We start from the raw sequence: 20,662 nt of genomic DNA, 5'->3' as shown, positions 1-20,662 counted from the left end.
GTTGCATGGTTTGTAGAGTAGTTATTGTTTACTAGGTAAAGGTACAGTACCGTTTGTGTGTTTTGCATGGCAGAAGGAAGAATTAAGGTTGTCTGGGTGTCGCTTCCATTACTGTCATTGAGCACGCATTTGTTTGCAATAAGGATGGCGAAGGTGTGAGATGATCTATGCAGTTGTATGGTGCTGAGTGGAATTTGTGCTTAATTTTCAATTTAAAAAGGGAAATTCAAATATTTTAAAATGGACCTGTGAGAAATGTAGAGAGAGTGAGTCAAGTTTAAAGCTGTCTACAAATACCTCCTGGCTCCCTTCACTATCTCCAGTAAATCTGGGAAAGTCAAGCCTCCTGTGGTTTGTAAGAAGAAGGTAATCAGCTGCTAGACCACATAGGCTGCTCTTGGCCCCTCAAGTGCCACTCCTTCCACCCCTCAGGGGAGAAGGGAGAGAGTGTGCTGTACTATATTGGAAAGATGGGTTTGAGAAGATTGACTGGACACTGCCACTGAAGTCAGTTTAGGGAATCCTGGACACTGCCACTGAAGTCAGTTTAGGGAATCCTAGTCCCATTCTCTTGCTCTCTTATCAGGTGGGCTGAATGGCACTGCCTCCCAGAAAGTTCCTCAAGTCACAGAAGGAATTCATCTGACACATTCACTGATGTTTACAGGGTCCCATGTATGCCTTTTCTACTCTTTGGACAGGAGAGGGGATGTCAGATTTGGCCTAGGAAGTGTATGCAGGCCTCTGAATAGGGTCAGCGATGAAGAGTTACTTTAACCAACTAGTTTTCCCTGGAGATAAGGACAAGGACATTTCTGAAGGGAAGTAGATAGAGTACCCCATTCTTTTTGTCGTCTCAATCTTTCTTGTTTTCGGTAAACAATCTTCGCTCTCACTTCCTCAAATGAAAGCTCTGAACCTTCACAGATGAGCATACTTTTATTGTACATTGCCACTTGCTCAAATTCATTGGAGGTTGAAGATAGCTTTGGAAGAACTGCTGACTTTGAAATGTAGGTAAGATACTCTCTGTGGAGAAAAAAGTGTGAAAGATGCATTCAAGTTCACTATGAAGGACTTTGATTATTTTTTAAAGCACATTTGTCTAGCACACTTGAGTGTGTATTAGTGCTACTTACACTTTTCCTGCTCCATCCTGAGAAGACTGAGCTGCAGAAAGATTTGGATCCTAAAAAGGTAGAAAGAAGCTTTGAGAGCCTAGTCTTAAAATGTCCACCTATTTTGTTCAGCCAAGAATTCAGGAAATCCACTTTTCACTGTTGAACACTTTGTGATGCCCAGAATATAAAATCTGAAAGATGTAAGACATATTGATCTTCCCACCTTCCCAAGCTACAAATTTTGATGACTCTGAGCTAGTTGAAGACCCATAACAGACATAGGTAGAGCTATAAAATTAGCCATGTTATTAAACCAATACCAGCTATTAAGGGTTTCATTCCATCAATGAATGGACAGCATACCTAGAAAACAGACTCATGGTTTGTTCCCCTCACCAGATCCTCAAGTTTTTTTAGTAACCTTAGTTTAAAGTGAGGGACTTGTGGGGGCAGCAGAAGCCTCCTCAGTCTCTTCTCCTCAATCCTTTATCTCAAATCTCACTCTTGTATCTTGTTTACCTCTCACTACCCCAGTGTGGTAGTGTGATGGCTTCCTCATCCCCTCCCTACAGTGGAAAGGCACGTGGGTCTGACAGAGCAGAGGATTGCCACTGCACAGCTTCTCCTCTATATTAATACATTCAGGGTCTACATCACACCACAGTCTTCCAGCCAGACAGCGTTCCTTTTTAGAACCAGTCAACTCTGGTCCTATGAGACACGAAGGTCATTATCAAATGATGTGAGACAGTGATGATTGACCACACTACCATTATTCCTTCCTGTGGAGAGAGGACCCCCCACAACTACACTGGCCTCAGAGATTTACCATGGTGCAAAATTTAGTCTCAAGTGCCCATTCACAACCACTACACCATGCTGCCATTTACGACAATGGAGTTCAACACAAAGTGGTCCATAGCTTTTCACTTCAGGTGGAAGCAAGCCATCTTTTAACCATATTCCCATCCTGAACCATTGAAGTGCAAGAGTGTAGCATGATTGAGCTGAACAGTGTATCCAATTTATATGCAAATCTAGATGTATCTTTCTTGGAGACTGCGTATAGTATAATTATAGCCCCCCCACAATAGGGATGGAACCTCAGTTATGTTATAACGGTCTGACAAGTGTGGATAGGCCAAGACAATTCCAATACTGATTAGCTACAACTATGCAGAACTTCATTAAATGGAACAAAACCAAACCAAACCAAACCGAGTTAACAGTTAAGATTGCCAAGTGGTATTTCATACCCTTCCAGAACGTCAAGTTAGCAAACCTCAAATTGGTGAAACCCAGGAAATACAGACTTAAGGTATACACCCAGAGCCTCCATGGAATTGGCAATAGCCATTGGGACTTATCTCCATGCACTCTAGCAGCTTTCCCTGTTAGGTGTAGCTGTATTGAATGGTGGATGGATTAATCAGAGCAGCTTGGAAGAGCTGTGATTGTGATATGAGGCAAAGTGGGGGGCTGTAGCTCTCCAGGGGCATTTGTTACTCCTGGGGGAATTCTACGCCACCGCACAATGCAGAATTTTGCAGAAATTAACATTGTGCACACAGAATATCCTTTCCCCCACAGAAATGGGCTGCAGTGCTGTTGGCCACCACTAGGGGCTGCTGGGCCCGGCAGAGCTCAATTCATAAATAGAAGACATTGTAGGGAGGATGGGGAGAGAGCAAGGGGGTTCCTGGCAGCTGCAGTTCACAGCACACCCTGAGGGAAGGAGACGGCAGCGCGCAGCAAACTCCATGCAACCATGGGACCAAGCATCAAGCCGTTTCTCCCTCTGGATCCCTGGGCTCTGGGAGAGGGTGTCTGGTCTGGGGGACAACGGCTGAGCTCGGGGGGTGGGAAAGAGGCGGCAGGTATCTGGGCAAGGGGGGCTCCGCAGCTGGGCTTGGGCAGTGGGGAGGGGGTGCAGGTATCTGGGCTCTCGGGGGCAGCGATTTTGGGTGTATTGGTGGGGGGGGGCACTATGGTTGGGCTCTAGGGGGGAGGGGTTGTGGGTGTCTGGCCCCCCAGCTGGTCTTGGGGAGGAGGGGGCAGAGAAACAGGAACTGGGTAGTCATAGTGGTTTCTTTAAAACTCTACTCTTAGGGGAATTTTTGTGTGTGTCTGTATTGTTACAGACATACTTGCTGACAGGTATTTTGAAATAAATTACCAAAATAATTGAAACTGGTGTGATTATGGAGTGTTATTTTGACAAATAAAATTTGTGGAATTTCACAGAATTTTAAAATATCGTGCACAGATTTTTTTTTTTGGTGCAGAATGCCCTCAGGAGTAATATACGAGCACCTCCCTCTGAGCCCTGTGTGTGGGAGAGATCAAAGGAAAAAGAGGTGCATGCATACCTTGAGAGATCCAGTACACTTCATTTTAGTGCTGTGTAGCATGTGTCACTAGCAAGGTAGAGGTGACTTCTTGCCATGGGGACTGTCAGCAATTAGGCAGGAGATGAGTGTGACCTGCACTTAGCCAACGCCACAGACAGAACACCACATCTATGAAGTTTTAAACCCCTGTTACAAATCCTTCCCCCTTATGCACCATTTAACACTATACTTTCACTTACCCTTCCCCAAACTCAATGAAGGGCAGGTTTAGGGTAACTTCTGTTCAGACCACTGCAAAGGCAGAGTATGAGTATGTTTTACGAGCATAATGAGGCACTGCTCAAAGAGGGCATGAGTGTGCACCTTAATTCTCTATTTCCTGGTTTTCACAAGTTTGAATTTGCTGAACTTGACATCCTGGAAGGACACAAAATACCACCAGGCAACCTTAACTCTGTGTTAACAAAGAATTTTTGTCATTTAGTTTAGTCTGCGCTTTTTTTTTTTTAAACTGAAAGTAACGTCAGTAGGAGTCAGTGGTCATTTAGGCAGGTGTAATCATCATGTAAGTGTGCACTTCAGATGCTCCTGTGGCCAGGTAATGATATTACCTGACTCTTACATAGCACTTTGCATCAGTAGATCTCAAGGAGAGAAACCTTATGCGCAACATACCAATGGAGGAAACTGAGGCACACAGAGGTTAAAATGCCTTGGCCAAAGTCATCCCACAGGTCAGTGGCTGAGCCAGAAATAGAGCCCAGTTTTGCCGAGTCCCAGACCGCTGTTCTCTCCACTAGACCACACAGCTGCTATGTGCTTGCTACATACCACCCTCGATTTCACACGGTATGTTACTTAGCTTCACACTCAGAGGAGCAGGACTTCCCCAGATCCTGGCATACATGGGGGGCAGGGAGAAGAGCTCAGACCTCCACAGATGGACTGACCCCCCAGATTCCAACACACACTGCAGGGGCAAGCTGAGTGGCTCAGACACGCCCAAAGGAACACATCTCCTCAGATCCCAGCTCATAGAAGAGGATGGGGAGGAGGGGTCAGACCCTCCTAGAGAAGCTGGGATCCACAGATTCTTGCACACAAGACAGGTATGTAGGCTTGAACAAATGCCCCGTCCCTGTTCTTCCACAGTCCCATAGGACTCACCTAGCTCCCAGTGACCCCCACCTCCCAGTCTACCTTACCCCCAGCCCCTGCTCCTCACTAGACACACCCACACACTCTCCTATTCATCCATCCCCAATTAACCACCTCCCCTCCCTGCATCCCAAACCCTCTCCTCATATTCCCACCTACTCTTCCACCCCAGGCACCCTCCCCTCCCAGCACTGGCATGTGTAATTTATTCTCTCTTCAAAAATAGTTTCAGGGCCTTCTGAATAGTCTGCTGTACTCAGATTACCTTTCCCCATGTAAACAAAGCCTTTTGATAGAAACATATTGGAGGAACATGTCTGTCTTTTTTTTTTTTTTTTTTAAATTTAAGATTTGTGCCAACAATTGGATTTGACCTTTCAGCGCCCAAGCGGTGTACAGGTCCAATTGCTGCAATGTTCTCCCTTGAGTCACTCAGGTCCCATGAGGTGTAACTAGCTTTCAAACCCTTTAGCCTCCCTCTGCATGCACTCAATATAATCCAGTAGGTTCACAAGGTTTAGAACTGCTTAGGCCCCCACTCACCCGGAGAACTAAACTAATCATCCTTTTACTGTTTTTTGTGGGGTGTGAAGCTGTATCTCAGGTACTCCTTGGTCAAATGGCCCCAAATATGGATCACTGACCTAATTCCACACCCCCATAAGGCACACTGAACTCAAAGACAATCTGTATAACCATGTGGATTTTAGGGCACTTGGAAGATCTGAGTATTAAACAGAAAGCTGGTCTTGACCCTAACTACAGCAGAGCTTGTGCTCCACTACAATACTATACAAAGCAAGAGTACTTTGTGGTTGGGCTGAAGTTTCAATTCCCTGCGCTGAATTGGAATCACAACCTGCCCTGTCCAAGTCTTTAGTTAAGAACAGCTACAGTTAAGTATCATAGAGAGGGTGGGATTCATAAGGGAGACTTTGGCACTGCACCGCTTACGTCTACACTATCCCAGCATAACAATGGTGCCATATCTATACTGGCAGAACCCTATAATGCAGATGTAATGCTACACAGACAGAAGGAGTTTTTCAGTGACTGTAGGAACACCTCCCTGTACAGTGTCAGGTCAACAGGAAGCATTCTTCTGTCAAGCTAGCTATTTCTACACAGGGAATCAGGTTGTGACAGCTACCTTGCTCAGGGGGGTTGGATTTTTCCCACCTCTGAGCACTGTAGGTATGTCAGTGTAAATGTTAAGTGCAGACCAGACCTTAGTGTAATTCACAACCCCAAAGTTAGGCACCCAGGTTCCCTACACAATGCATGAGAAGAGTCAGGTGCCTAAAAATGGGATTCATAAGAGCCAGCATACTGAGCACAGGGAGCTGGTTAAGCTAGTTAATAGTAAATGTTGAAGAGAGGGGTGGGGGCTAAGCCCCACCTCTCAAAGAGAGCTGAGTACTTAACTCCACTTGAGATTCAGTTAGGAACCTTCTTAGTCTGGGAATATATGTAATTCCATGGGCTGGTTAATGATAGAAAGGTAAGGAAGGTATCATTTGATTCGTAAAAATCTACAGAATCATAATTTGATCAATGGTGTGCCCCTCTGTGCATTTGCGGGGAGAAGGGGTAACTCAGGGAGTACTTGCTGCCTCCAGGTCCCAGTTGCCAGGTCCTCCACCAAGGGGTGGAAATTTTGATATGTGACAAATGGGTCAAGCTGGGTATCACATGAAAGCTCTTTTCTAAGTTTTCAAATATACTGATTTCAGTTACACAGAATATAAAGTGTACAGTGCTCACTTTAAAAATGATAAGATAGTAATAAAAAAATATAAAGTGCAAATATTTGTATTTTTCAATTCACCTCATACAAGTACTGTAATGCAATTTCTTTATTGCAAAAGTGCAACTTACAAATGTAAGAGGTTTTTTATTATACAGCTGCACTCAAAAACAAAACTATGTAAAACTTTAGAGCCTACAAGTCCACTCAGTCCTACTTCTTGTTCAGCCAAAAAGTTGGTTTACATTTACGGAAGATAATGCTACCCGCTTCTTATTTACAATGTCACCTGAAATTTAAAACAGGTGTTTGCATGAAACTTTTGTAGCCGGTGTGGCAAGGTATTTATGGGGGAGGGATAGCTCAGTAGTTTGAGCATTGGCCTGCTAAACCTAGAGTTGTGAGTTCAATCCTTGAGGGGGCCATTTAGGGATCTAGGGCAAAAATTGGGGATTGGTCCTGCTTTGAGCAGGGGGTTGGACTAGATGACCTTCCGAGGTCCCTTCCAACCCTGATATTCTATGATCTATGTGCCAGATACGCTAAAAATTCGTATGCCCCTTCATGCTTTGGCCACTATTCTAGAGGACATTCTTCCATGCTGATGACACTCGTTAAAAATAATGCATTCATTAAATTTGTGACTGAACTCCTTCGGGGAGAATTGTATGTCTCCTACTCTGTTTTACTCACATTCTGCCATATATTTCATGTTATAGCAGGCTTGGATGATAACCCAGCACATGTTGTTCGTTTAAAGAACACTTTCACTGCAGATTTGACAAAACACAAAGAAGGTGATATAGTATTTCAATTCACCGAATTGAGATTTCTAAAGATAGCTACAGCACTCAACCCAAGGTTTAAGAATCTAAAGTGCCTTCCAAAATCTGAGAGGGACGGGGCGTGGCGCATGCTTTCAGAAGCCTTAAAAGAGCAACACTACAATGCAGAAACTACAGAACCTGAACCACCAAAAAAGAAAATCAACCTTCTGCTGGTGGCATCTGATTCAGATAATGAAAATGAACATGCGTCGGTCTGCAGTGCTTTGGATTGTTGTCGAGCAGAACCCGTGATTGGCACGGATGCTCATCCTCTGGAATGGCGGCCGAAGCAATTGGCTGAGTGGACTTGTAGGCTCTAAAGTTTTACATGGTTTTGTTTAAGTGCATTTTTTTTTGGTACATAATTCTACATTTTGTAAGTTCAACTTTCATGATAAAGAGGTTGTATTACAGTACTTGTATTAGGTGAATTGAAATACTATTTCTTTTGTTTCTTTTTTTACGCTGCAAATATTTGTAATCAAAAATATAAAGTGAAAATACACTTTGTATTCTGTGTTGTAATTGAAATGAATGTATTTGAAAATGTGGAAAACATCCAAAAATATTTAAATAAATGGTATTCTATTACTGTTTAACAGCATGATTTTCTTTTTTTAAAATTGCTTGACAGCCCTAATTATCAGCTTTGTTTATTATGCCAAAAAGTTGTAATGAGGCACAGGTTAATACATCAGCATGCCACCAGCAGTTCCTGGAATCCATGCACAAATGCTATGCACATCCTTACTTAACAATTAAATTACACTGGGATTGTAATTATATCAAAATCCTTTTACTTTGGTCATCATTCTTAGGCATCAACGGGGGAGACAAAGAGTACCAATTAGTAGCTGAATCTTTAGAGAATACTTGGTGGTGCCTTACGTGCTATAAGACCTGCACCCATAAACTGAATCAGGCAAGATTGGAGAGGAAGATGCTGGGACAAGTGCCAGCTATGGGAGAGACTCGCCTTATACTAGGTCTCATGGCACGTTTTTCCGAGAACAGCTGCTTCTCATGTGCTAAGCTGGAAGCCCAAGGGCATTCCTTAAGCAGTTTCCACATAAGAGACTGGAGAGAAACTGTATGAAGCATTCACTTAGTGAGAATGTTGCATGGAAAGTGAAGTAGGTGCATTAGCCCAAAAGACTCTCGCGCCCATGACACAATCACAGTGAATACTACACCAAGAACATATGTACGTACAATGATGGTAAAAGCAACAGAAACAAATGATTTTATTACTGCAAGCAATGTGACTCAGCTGGACTCCATAAACTGCTTCACAGAGGCTCTAATGGATGGCAAAGTGGTGGCAATGGCTATTGCAGAACTTCGAATGGGATTGAAGAGGAACAAATGGTTAGCAGAAAGGCTCTTAAAGCACTTACTAAAGATGAACGGTGGGATACAGGCAGTTTTTAAGCAGTCCTATCCACAGAAGTGAATCACAGCATGTATCCTTAAAAGAAAATTCAAAAGATGCAGCACTATCAAAGCAGAAGAAAGCATGGATGTCATCATCATAAGATGACTGGTGGGAGCTGCTTCCCTCCCCCTGTGATGGCAAGCATTGTGTCCTGCACTACAGAATTTCAGGGATTCCTATCTGCTACCAAACTACTTCTTTAAATGGTGTATTGGTGGGTATAGGGACTTCAGCACCAGCAAGAAGGACTGTAAGCAAGTGGAACCACAAGGCTGCCATTTGATCACAAAGCCTCATGTACTTAAGTGAGAGTCAGGTTTTCAACACCTCCAGGACAACTGTGTAGCAAATGAGTAACCTACCACTACAAATGGCTGTTGGTTTTAAACTAATGGTTCTCAAGCAGGGGTACCCATAGCCCTGGGGGTATGCAGAGTTCTTCCACGGGATACATCAACTAATCTAGATGTTTGCCTAGTTTTACAAGAGGCTATATAAAAAACCACTACCAAAGTCAGTACAAATTAAAATTTCATACAGACTCTGACTTGTTTATACTGCTCTATACACTGAAATGTAAGTACAATATTAAATATTCCAATTGATTTTATTATATGGTAAAAATGAGAAAGTAAGCAATTTTTCAGTAATAGTGTGCTGAGACTCACAACCAAAGCAGAGAGGAAGAAGCAGAGAGGAGTGGAGCACCCACAGGAACATAGCTTGAATAACTACAGCTACTGCACAGGAGGAGTAACCTTTCCTTCACATAGTGTCCCCATGGGTGCTCCACTTCAGTTAGTTTACGAGCAGTATCCCAAGGGGACATCAGCACAGGATCTAAAACTGAAGACAGTAGTGCAGATCCAAGTGCCACATCAGATCAGATATGGAGCAGGGTGTAATGCTTCCAGAATATTCTTCACAAATTGCAGTAGAGGTCACTTGCGATATGGTTGTGTCCCCCTGAGTCCCTAGGGGGCTGAGCACCTGCACTCGTAACAGCTGTAGATACCCATGTCAAAAGTCTAAGCAGAAATGGGAGTCCCCTTAGACCAAAATCTAGCTGATCTACTCCACTGCTTAGTCCTAGCCAAGTTGAAGGCTACAGCCATTCTAAAATCCAGAGTATAGAAGTACAAGTCCTGCTGAGACCAGTGAGGTTTTGGGGAGAACTTCCCCCCACAGAATAGATGGACGATTGGCGCTTTGGTGGCAGATTTCTCCTCCCTCCTGCCTTGCCCCCCCTCATTGTTCTTAAGGTCTTTATGTCCACATCCCAGGTTCCTACCCAAGGTTACATCAGATGTTCATCTTAACCAATCTCCCCAATCCTATGAGCTGACATGACAACTAGGAAGGCCATCTTCATAGATAAATTAAGGGAGCAGGTAGCCATTGATTCAAACAGAGGTCTCGTCAGGTGGCTGAGAACCAGGTTGAAGTCCCAGGATGGAGTGGGCTGTCTAATGTGAGGAAAGATTACTCAGACCCTTAATAAACCTGGACAATACCAAATGAGCAAAAGTAGAGAATTCCTTGACCGGGGGATGAAAGGCTAATATAGCAGCCAGATGTACATTGATCAACCTGAGGGATAAACCGGATGTCTACAGATCTGACAAGTAATCCAGAAAGAGGAACCAATTCAGGCCAGAGATTGTAATGACCGCATGAGTGGGCGAATAGCTTCCATTTTTGCAGTTAAGTAGTGTGGATTGATGTTTTTCTACTGTTTAGTAAAACCTGCGGCATCTCCATAGATCAGGGACTTTCTATAGCGGAGATCCATCCAGGACCCAGGCTCTGAGAGACAGAACCACCAGGCTGTGGTGAAGAACAAGCCCTGCCTCCTGAGACAGGAGATCACGAATGGCCAGGAGCTTGGTCAATGACTGGATACAGAACTGAAGCACATAACAGATGGTGCCAAGCTTGGCCAGGTAGGTACTATGAGAATAACTTGCTTTGTCCTGCCTGATCTTGTTCATCACCCTTAGAATTAGGGGCACTGGAGGAAAGGCCTAGACTATACTCCTCTCCCACAGTAAAAGGAAGGCATCCCCAAGGAGTAGTACCCAGCTCCCCTGAACAGAAGAGAGGACACAATGTTCTCAGAGGTGGTGAAGAGATCAGTCTCTGGCCAAGACATATTCTGGGGATGGAGGCCCTGAGTGGCCAGATCTCATTTGCAGTTGTGGGAGATGTGTTTGCTGAGGGCATTAGCAATGGTGTTCGGGATGCCTAGAAAAGCAAGCTGCTGAAAATCTGGATATAGTTGGCTATGCACCAGTTCCATAACCTGTAGAGCTTCGATGCACAAGGAGGGGAATTTGCATACTGGCCATAGGCTTTTTGCCCCTCATGGTCAAGCTCCTTCCACAGTGCCCTTGATGGTCCAGCTTCCTCTAGTCAATCCTCTTTTTACCCCAGCACAACCTCTCTTCACCCCCTTCTCCAACCACTTTCCAACTGACCCCTTTGGGTTCTTTCCAAGCTGCCCCCTACCCTCCAGCTTGAGCTGTCCTCTCACTGGCTCCCCACCCCCAAGACAGCATTCTATGCTGCTACACCACAGATGCAGCAGGTGCTAATGCCAGGGCCAGGGTTACTACACTCAGTCCTTCTTGTGACCCAAGCAGGGGCAGGAGAATAGCATGCAATTATTTCAGTTAAGTGTATGATCATTTTACAGTTCACGGAAGTTTGTAATAGCAAATAAAGATTTAACATAAGGGTATATCTACATTGAACACTCCTTACAGCAAGGTGTTGATACATGCAGTACATGGCCCTCCACACAAGATTATAAGTAGCAGTGCAGATAGCGAGGCACTGCTTAGGCAAGTAAAGATACAGCTCAACCCTTAGAGTATGTACCCTACATGGCTCCCCACACACCTATGCAGTGCCTCCCCGGTCTACTCCGTATACTGTCCTGCTGCCAGAGTCTCTTTCCCCTACCACAGAGAAAGGCTGAAAATAGAACAAACTGTTTTGTAGTGCATGCAGAAAGGACTCGTTAATAGTGGATTAAGGAAAACCAATTAACGGGGTCCTTCACAAGAGGCTCTGAAGAGAACTAGTCAGCACCTGACAAGTGACGTACTGTCATGAATCCAATACCAATCTAAGAAACAAAGTAGGAAAAAAGGTCAAGTTTTTATCATACAAGAGGCTAACAGCAGGGTGCACAAAGTTTTGTTTTAGGACCAGCAGTAATCTGGAAGCAGAGGCAGCCAGTGAGGGAGCAAAGCTTGCCAAGGACAAAAATTAGGTTGGTCAAGACCAAAGGAACCTAACCAAACTAGATAACATGGGCAGCACGATGGCATATTAAATTTACTGTTGACAATACAAAGGTAACAAATTGATGTAGTAATTTTGACTACTGGGTTAGGTAGGTAGGTTGTAAGTCTAAGGGCATTATGATCACGTTTCTAGTCTGACCTTCAAAGCCAGCCCACAGAATCTCATTTAGTGACCCCTGCATCAAGCCCATACCTAGTGGGTAAGCTACAGCATCTTGTAGAAAGACATCCAATCTTGATTTAAAGACTCCAAGTGGTGGTGATGATCCACCACTTCTAAGGCCTTGTCTATACTACAGGGAAAAGTCAATCTAAGCTACGCAATTTGAGTTATGTGAATAGCGTAACTCAAGTCGATGTAGCTTAGATCTACTTACCACGGGGTCCACACTACGCGATGTTGACGGGAGATGCTCTCCCATCTACTTCCCTTACCCTTCTCGATCCGGTGGAGTACAGGAGTTGATGGGAGTGATCTGCGGTCGATGCATTGATCGCCGTGTGTCAATCCCCCGGTAAGCGTAGACAAGCCCTCATAACACCTTGTTTCTAGACAAGAGTTGTCTAGTTTCAGTTTCCAGCCATCTGGTCTTATTATGCCTTTCTCTGATAGATTAAAGAGTCTTCTGCTATCACAAGTCTTCTTCCTACACAGGTACTTGTAGAACATGGTTGAGGTGACTCAACCATTTATTGGATAAATTAGATTTTACTTTACAAGAACTAAGGGGTCACCAAATGAAATTAATTAGTAGCAGTTTTAAAAACAAAACAAAAGGAAGTATTTCTTCACACAACGCACAGTCAACCTGTGAAACTCCTTGCCAGAGGATGCTGTGAAGGTCAAGACTATAACAGGGTTCAAAAAAGAACTAAATAAATTCATGGAGGATAGGTCCACCAATGGCTATTAGCCAGGATGGGCAGGGATGGTGTCCCTAGCTTCTGTTTGCCAGAAATACTGGGCTAGATGGACCTTTGGTCTGACCCAGTATGGCCATTCTTATGTACTACTTTAATCTCACTGAAAGGCAGGTTTTCGAGATCTTAAATCATTCTTGTAGCTATTTTCTTAACCCTGTCAGAAGTTTTATATTTGAAATAGATGGAATTACTTTTATTTAATCTTTATACTAAGAATCAAAATTTGTGTAGCTATTTGTTGCAATTTATATAACCTACCCTACTACTGAAGTATACTAGCTAGATCATGCTTTGCTTCTAATATATGGAAATTTGTGGGGTGAAGGTGGCTAGGAATTGTGTCCTGATACTAGCTTGTCTGTACATTTATGTTAAGGCATAATGTAATCTAAATGCCCATGTACCCTAAATACCATGTTTGTTGGAGGTGGAAGCGGGTGGTCTGTTTACTCAGATTTCACCATTTTGAATTTATCCTGTAGGCCTCTAAAATAGTTACTAAGATGCTCTTTTCTCAAGTCTTTGATTTTAGAAGTTTTGAGATACCTGACTTTTGGAGGGACCGGCGGGGTCACCAGATTCTGAGACATCTTTTCTAGGAGCCGTTTGATTTGGAGTCTGGGAATTGTGAAGTTGTTTTGAGGCAGCAACTAGAACAGACAACGTAGATACAGTTTTATATTTAAGGACATTACTAAGCTACCAAAAAAAAAAAAGTGCGCCTTTGCTGTCCATTAACAATAGCAAAAATCAAGCCCCCAGTCTGCTGACCCTGGCAGATAGCAGCCTGCCATTAAAAATCCTGCCAGGCCTGCTCTTCTCCACCCGCCACCACTTTCTCCTTGCAGGGCAGGCAAGCTTTCCCCTCCCCCTGCCTCTTCCCCCAGCATGCTGGGTTCCTGCCCCTCCTTCTCTCCCTCCCTGCCGATCAGCTGGCAGCCCCTGCTACAGAGGGGGAGAGGGAAAAGCGGAGCCACAGCGTGCTCTCTGCTCCAGGGATCTTGGAGAAGGGGGGTGGAATCAGGGCATATCCCCTCCAGCCCCCTGTCGTGAGCCGCTCAGGTCAGGGAGCTGGGAGCACACCCATGACCCCTGCCCCCTCCTCACACACACCCAGCCCAGTGCCCTGCCCCACCCCCAACCCCAGCCTCCTGCCCTACACCCCCCCCCAACCCCAGCCCCACCCTGAACACCAAACAGGAGCTCCTGCACCTCCCTCCCCCCCCCGCCCCCACTTCCCACCTGCACCGCTCACACCAAATGGGAACTGCCTAGGTAAGGGCTCCACACCCAAACCTCCTGCCCCAACCCTGAGCCCCCTCCCTCATTCTAGCTCCTGGCCAGACCCTGCACCTCAACCTGCTCCTTCACCCCCAGCCCTGTTCTCAGCACACTCCCACCCTCTTCTCAGTGCAGAGAGAGGAAGAGAACGGCTAGAACCAGGGAGAAGGTAGGTACCTACTCTATGTGGACAGGGCCGGGACCCCAGACTGGCAGTGGGCTGAGCAGGAGCCAGCGGACGGAACCCCAGACTGGCAGCGGGCTGAGCCGCTCAGCCCACTGCCGGTCTGGGGTTCTGGTTGCCGGCTCCTTGCCAGCCGGGGTCCCGGCCGCAGGCCCCACTCAGCCCTCTGCCGGCCTAGGTGAACAGAACCCCAGACCGGCAGCGGGCTGAGTGGGCCAGCAGTGTAAGATCAGCATTTTAATTTAATTTTAAATGAAGCTTCTTAAACATTTTGAAAACCTTGTTTACATACAACAATAGTTCAGTTATATAATAGAGAGACACCTTCTAAAAAATGTTAAAATGTATTATTGGCATGCGAAACCTTAAAGTGAATAAATGAAGACTCGGCACACCACTTCTAAAAGGTTGCCGACCCCGGTCTACACTACATACTTAGTTTGGCATTACTAAGTCGCTCAGGAAAGTGGATTTTTCCATGAGTGAGAGTTATACCAACCTCAACCCACTCATGTAGACAACACTAGGTCAAAGGGGGAGCGCTTCTCTCACCAACATACCTACCGCCTCTTGCGGAGGTGGTTATTAAGCAGACGGGAGAGCTCTCTCTCTCATTGGCTTGTAGCATGTCTGGTGCAGCTGAGCTAGTACTAAGGAAGCCACTAGTAATTCCCCCCCCCTCCACACAAACACTTTTTTGGGGAGCGGGGAAGGGAGCAAAACTCCTTAAGATTATGAAACAATTAGGGGAGGAAGAAGCAGAAGCCACAAACATGGCTACACATCTTATGCAGTATCTTATAAGGGAAATAAGCCTTATAGTTCCAAAAAGCTAAATCTTGGAGTTTACCCAAACCTACATTAAAAACACTATGGCAAGATATTCTATTTGAGTGAGTGTAGTTCATGGGTAGATCAGCATTAGCCTCACCTTGCGTCAGCGGATGACTTTGAGAAATACGACTCTGAAACAGTCTAGATTGAAGAGAGATGGAAGTTAGTTAAGGTTGACTTAATACTGTGGTTCCAACAGACCACAAATCAAAGATGAATGGCCAAATTCATCACTGGCATAAGTGGACGCCACACCTTTGATTACACAAGAGGTATCTCTGCTTATAGTAGTGATGAATTAGGCCCTTCATGGCAAGATCATGATAAAGGAGAAGCTGGACTGTAACAGCATGATAATTCAAGTGTCACTAGGATAACCAATTGCTTGAATCTCCATTATAACTGAAATGTCCTACAGAGTACTTCCAAAGCATGTTAATTGACGTGGACCAGGCTATTTTATTCTTTAAAATGGACCTATGCAGTAAAAATGACACCGTACAGGGCAGACCAGTGGATCAGCCACACGCCAACCCTGCTGGAAGATGTATATTTAGGCAGGTTCAGTACTTCACTGAATACCACATTTTGAACAGTTCCTATTTGCAAGATGTGTGTGCCAAGAAAAAGCAAATAAAAAACCCTACCTGTATTGTTCTTGCAGATTTTCCATTGGTTCTGCCTGGTTATGAATACCCTTTTGAAGAACAGCACCAGCATGCTGTATATTCCCTTCAGTTTCAAGCTGTTGGGCCCAAGCAATGTACAAAGCAGATGTCCTAGTACCAACTCCTTGGCTGTAGATATAGTCAAAAAATTGACTAGGAGTACTGATGAATTCTGCCTACAGAACATAACATACATACCCATCGGCACATTAAAAGACAAAAAGGATTTACAGACAGAAGTAGTGATTTTTTTTTTAAGGCTGTCCAACATTCCGCATTATAAAACTGTTTGATTCTGATGTCTATGGCATACATAGAAATCCTGTACATTACACATGAAAGACTATCCTTTTTTCTAGTAGCACAGTTGAACCACTTTTCTGATGCAGAGGGAAACTTGGGAGGAAGGAGGAAGTAAGCCTTGCTCCCCAGAAGCCCACCTCTCAAGCACTTGGTGGGTAGAAAGGTTATTTCTCCACTCATATTAATGGAACAAGACTGAAAAGCCCTTTCAAGCTTCATTAAGACAGACTAACATTTGAAGTCAGTGTGGTAGTATGGACTCCCTTCCCCCCCCGGCCTTGTCTACACTACAATTTTAAAATGTGATGTTAGTGTGACATTAAGAACAGCTCAAGGGCAGAGGGCACCCTGATATCTAGCAGTGAGTTTCAGCTGGCCTTACTAGCCCAGTGTACCCCAGCTCACTATTGTTATAATCATGTAAGGTCTTTTACGAATGCCAGTAACACTGGTTATTAACGCATACATTGTACAATGACATTAATACTAATTGATATTCTGTTTTAAAATTTGTGTGTGCCAGACACAGAAAGGAACAATTCCCATGCAGACAGGATTGTGGGTAGCTATTTACTGGTCTCCTATGTAAATTAATCATGGCAGAATCAAAATAATGGAAGCTCCATTTACATACAGGGAGATGGGAAGCCCACAGGAAGAGAAGAACAGCATGAGTTCAGCTTGCTGTGTCCATGAGGAAGCTGAGTACACAGGAGGGGTTCCTGCCCCCTAAAGCAAGGTCACCAAACTTTGGGAGATAAGCAAGGACGGAGAGCCATTTTAGGCATCCATCACTGGACAAATGCAGAAGGGAAGTGCTTTGCAAGCTGAGAAAGATGGGTCCTTGAACCCAACCATGGGGACAGTTGGAGTCTCTGAGAACTGGACTATAGAGTAAGGGAAAGAGAGCACCTAAGATCTTTTGCTTGGGGAGACATAGGAAACGAACCCTTTGTTCTTCTAGGAAGAGGTCCTGGCCAAAAAGTATGGTTAGCCATTTTGAGTCATCTTGCAGGAAGCATGTGATAAGGATTTTACTTTGAACCACGATAGTAGCTTGTTAAGTCTTAGTTATTAGACAGCATATTTCCTTTTACTTGTAATCCTTTCTATCTTCATGTCCTTGAACTCACTTAACTCATGCTCTTTGTTTTGTTTTTATTAAATAAGAAGCAGGCAGCATTTTCTCCTGTAAATGTAAACAAACTTATTTGTCTTAGCAAGTGGCTGAACAGAAGTAGGACTGAGTAGACTTGTAGGCTCTGAAGTCTTACATAACTGCACTCAAAAACAGAACCCTGTAACAACAACAACCTACATTAGTAAGTTGCACTTTCACAACAGAGATTGCACTACAGTCCTTGTAGGAGGTGAACTGAAAAATACTATTTCTTTTGTTTATCAATTTTACAGTGCAAATATTTGTAATAAAAATATATACTTATATTTTATTGTATTCTGGGTTGTAATTGAAATCAAAGTATTTTTATTACAAATATTTGCACTGTAAAAACAACAAAAGAAATGTATACATACAGACACAGAGAGAGAGAGACAGACACACACACAGAGACATGAAGAGAAACATCCAAAATATTTAATACATTTTAATTGGTCTATTGTTTAACAGTGCAATTAAAACGGAGATTAATCATGATTAATTTTTTTAATTCCAATTTTTTTTCCCCAGGTTTCAGAGCAGCAGGCGTGTTAGTCTGTATCCGCAAGAAGAACAGGAGGCCTTGGGGCACCTTGGAGACTGACCCATTTATTAGAGCATGAGCTTTCCCGGGCTACAGCCCACTTCATCGGATGCATCGGATGGAACATGTATGAAGTGGGCTGTAGCCCGGGAAAGCTCATGCTCTAATAAATGGGTTCGTCTCCAAGGTGCCCCAAGGCCTCCCGGCTCTTTTCGCAATTGATTGACAGCCTTAATTTCCCAGTTATTTCTGAGGCTGGTAAGCGCCCCCACACATTTTCACCTCTTAGTTGCCGACCTGCGGGCCCCTACCAGTTTAATGCAGTACTTCACGAATCTCGGGTCCTGGCGGTACCTCTCCCCGCCGGCGAAGGCGCTCACCAGCCGCTCTAAGGAAGCGCGGTAGCGCGGCCGGCCGCCCTGAGGCGGGACAGCGCCTTCCGCCCACCGCAGGTACCTGGAACGAGAGGAACAGGTCACCGCCGTGGCGCCTGCGGCCCCGGAGGCCGCGCGCTACGGGCGAGGCGGTGCAAGGCCGACCTGTCCCAGGGATCGAGGGGGTCGTCGCCTTGGGAGCGCTGTATCTGGCCTTCAAACGTCCTGCGACACACACACAAAAGTTAGGCACCGGCGCCACAAAGGGACGTGACCGCCCCCGCCGCCAGCGGGGCCGAGCCCGGCGGGCGGCAGCAGCAGCTCCGCTCCGGGCCCCTCACCGCGCGCGCGCGCGCCCCCCGCCAGCCCCTCACCGCTCCGTGGCCGCCCGCTCGCGCCGCTCCCCAGCTCAGGCTCCAACGGCCCCGGCCGGCCGATTCAAATCCCCCGCGCAGGCGCAGCGCCGCCCAAGGCGCCTTCCGATTGGCTGGGCTCCTGCAGCCGGGCAGCCAATCCCAGGGAGCGCCCTGGAAAGCCTGAGGGGATGGCCGAGGAGAGGGGGCGGGGTCAGTGCTCCCCTGGCAACCTCAACACCTGGGAGGCGGAACTCCGAGCGCGCCGGGCTGTGCGGGAGCGCGCGGGCCCCGCCCCCTCGCTGCCAGCCCCTCCCCCCTGCCTAGCCCCACCCCTGGGCCTGACCCCCTCAGGGCCCAGGCCGCCCCCCCTGGGTCTGGCACCCCCCCATAGCCCAGCCCGCCGCCCCCGCCCCCGCCCCCGGGTCTGGCACCCCCCCAGAGCCCAGCCCCCCACCCCCGCCCCTGGGTCTGGCACCCCCCCCCCCCGAGCCCAGCCCCGTGATTTAGCTCCCACCCAGACCCACCCCCCCAAGGTCCCAGCCCTCCACTCCCGCCCCCGGGTCTGGCAACCCCCCCCAGAGCCCAGCCCCCCACCCCCGCCCCTGGGTCTGGCACCCCGCCCAGAGCTCAGCCCCGTGATTTAGCTCCCACCCAGACCCACCCCCCCAAGGGCCCAGCCCTCCACTCCCGGGTCTGGCACCCCCCCAGAGCCCAGCCCCCCGCCCCCGGGTCTGGCACCCCCCCAGAGCCCAGCCCCCCACCCCCGCCCCTGGGTCTGGCACCCCCCCAGAGCCCAGCCCCCCACCCCCGCCCCTGGGTCTGGCAACCCCCCCAGAGCCCAGCCCCCCGCCCCCGGATCTGGCAACCCCCCCCAGAGCCCAGCCCCCCACCCCCGCCCCTGGGTCTGGCACCCCCCCCCCCCGAGCCCAGCCCCGTGATTTAGCTCCCACCCAGACCCACCCCCCCAAGGGCCCAGCCCTCCACTCCCGCCCCTGGGTCTGGCAACCCCCCCCCCAGAGCCCAGCCCCCCGCCCCCGCATCTGGCAACCCCCCCCCAGAGCCCAGCCCCCCACCCCCGCCCCCGGATCTGGCAACCCCCCCCCGAGCCCAGCCCCCCGCCCCTGGGTCTGGCACCCCACCCAGAGCTCAGCCCCGTGATTTAGCTCCCACCCAGACCCACCCCCCCAAGGGCCCAGCCCTCCACTCCCCCCCCCCCCCCCCGTGATTTAGCTCCCGCCCAGACCCCCCCCCCCAGGGCCCAGTCTCCCTCCCCGGGCCTGGCACCCACCCACCCGGCCCCACCCCACAGAACTGACTGCTCCTCACAGGGGGGCTTCATGCCTGGGCTCTCCCCCTGAAGTGGGTCCCAGACACCGGCAGGTGGCACGCTGGGCTACCCACCCAGGTGCACCACACTCTGCGTCGACACCAGCATGCCTAGTGGCTCCATGCAGTGCCAGCACAAGCCGCCGGCCATGCACGCCCCCAGGTGTATACAAGCTCCAGCGGCTCTATGCCAATGTAAGTTGCACTGTTCTTGTAGTGTGGACATGGCCTCAGCTGCCTGACTGCAGGTTCCCATTTGTAGAAATAAATGCCTCACTCCAGTCAGGACTTAGACACCCATCCATCATGCAGAAAGGGGCAAGAGTTAGCACACACCTCTGTTGTTCCCATCTCCCATTGGCTACTTTAGGCTGCTCCCTATCTAGGGCCTGCCTTTTGTGGCACCCCTTCTTAGACACCTATCTTTCCCCATTCATTGTATAGGGAACCTGGGTCCTCCCAGAGCTCAGCTTTGTGGATCACAGTGTTGTTGTTGTTCCTGTGTAAGCTCAAAAGCTTCTCTGTTTCACAAAGTGAAGTTGGTCCAACAACAGATATTACCTCACCCACCCTATTTCTAATATCACAGGACCAACACAACTACAGCAGACACTGCATACAAGTATTGTTCTTGTAATTTTCTAGGTGCCTAAAAGTTAGGTCCTGCAATGCCCAGCACTGCAACACCTAAATCATTTGTGACTCTGGGCCCATGTCCACTAAATGCAGGGAAACTACCAAAAGGATTTCTTTCTTTTT

The 20,662-nt window shown here is 47.2% G+C and overlaps 1 protein-coding gene across 1 annotated transcript in view; it reads right to left on the bottom strand.

Moving 5' to 3' along the window:
* The window catches only part of BUB1 (BUB1 mitotic checkpoint serine/threonine kinase), a 44,294-nt gene extending 24,240 nt beyond the window's left edge, over window positions 1-20,054 (bottom strand). Inside the window, exons 1-7 of the mRNA XM_073336764.2 lie at window positions 19,979-20,054; window positions 18,159-18,337; window positions 15,821-16,017; window positions 15,271-15,314; window positions 13,421-13,524; window positions 1,140-1,189; window positions 839-1,029 (exon numbers count right to left, since the gene is read on the bottom strand). Of these exons, the coding sequence (XP_073192865.2) occupies window positions 839-1,029; window positions 1,140-1,189; window positions 13,421-13,524; window positions 15,271-15,314; window positions 15,821-16,017; window positions 18,159-18,337; window positions 19,979-20,054 (841 nt within the window). The remainder of the gene's footprint in view (window positions 1-838; window positions 1,030-1,139; window positions 1,190-13,420; window positions 13,525-15,270; window positions 15,315-15,820; window positions 16,018-18,158; window positions 18,338-19,978) is intronic.
* Between the last annotated feature and the right edge of the window lie 608 nt (window positions 20,055-20,662).

The sequence above is a fragment of the Lepidochelys kempii genome, chromosome 3 (assembly GCF_965140285.1).
Source record: "Lepidochelys kempii isolate rLepKem1 chromosome 3, rLepKem1.hap1, whole genome shotgun sequence".
Taxonomy (NCBI): Eukaryota; Metazoa; Chordata; order Testudines; family Cheloniidae; genus Lepidochelys; species Lepidochelys kempii.
This window is presented reverse-complemented; position numbering and strand designations above follow the sequence as displayed.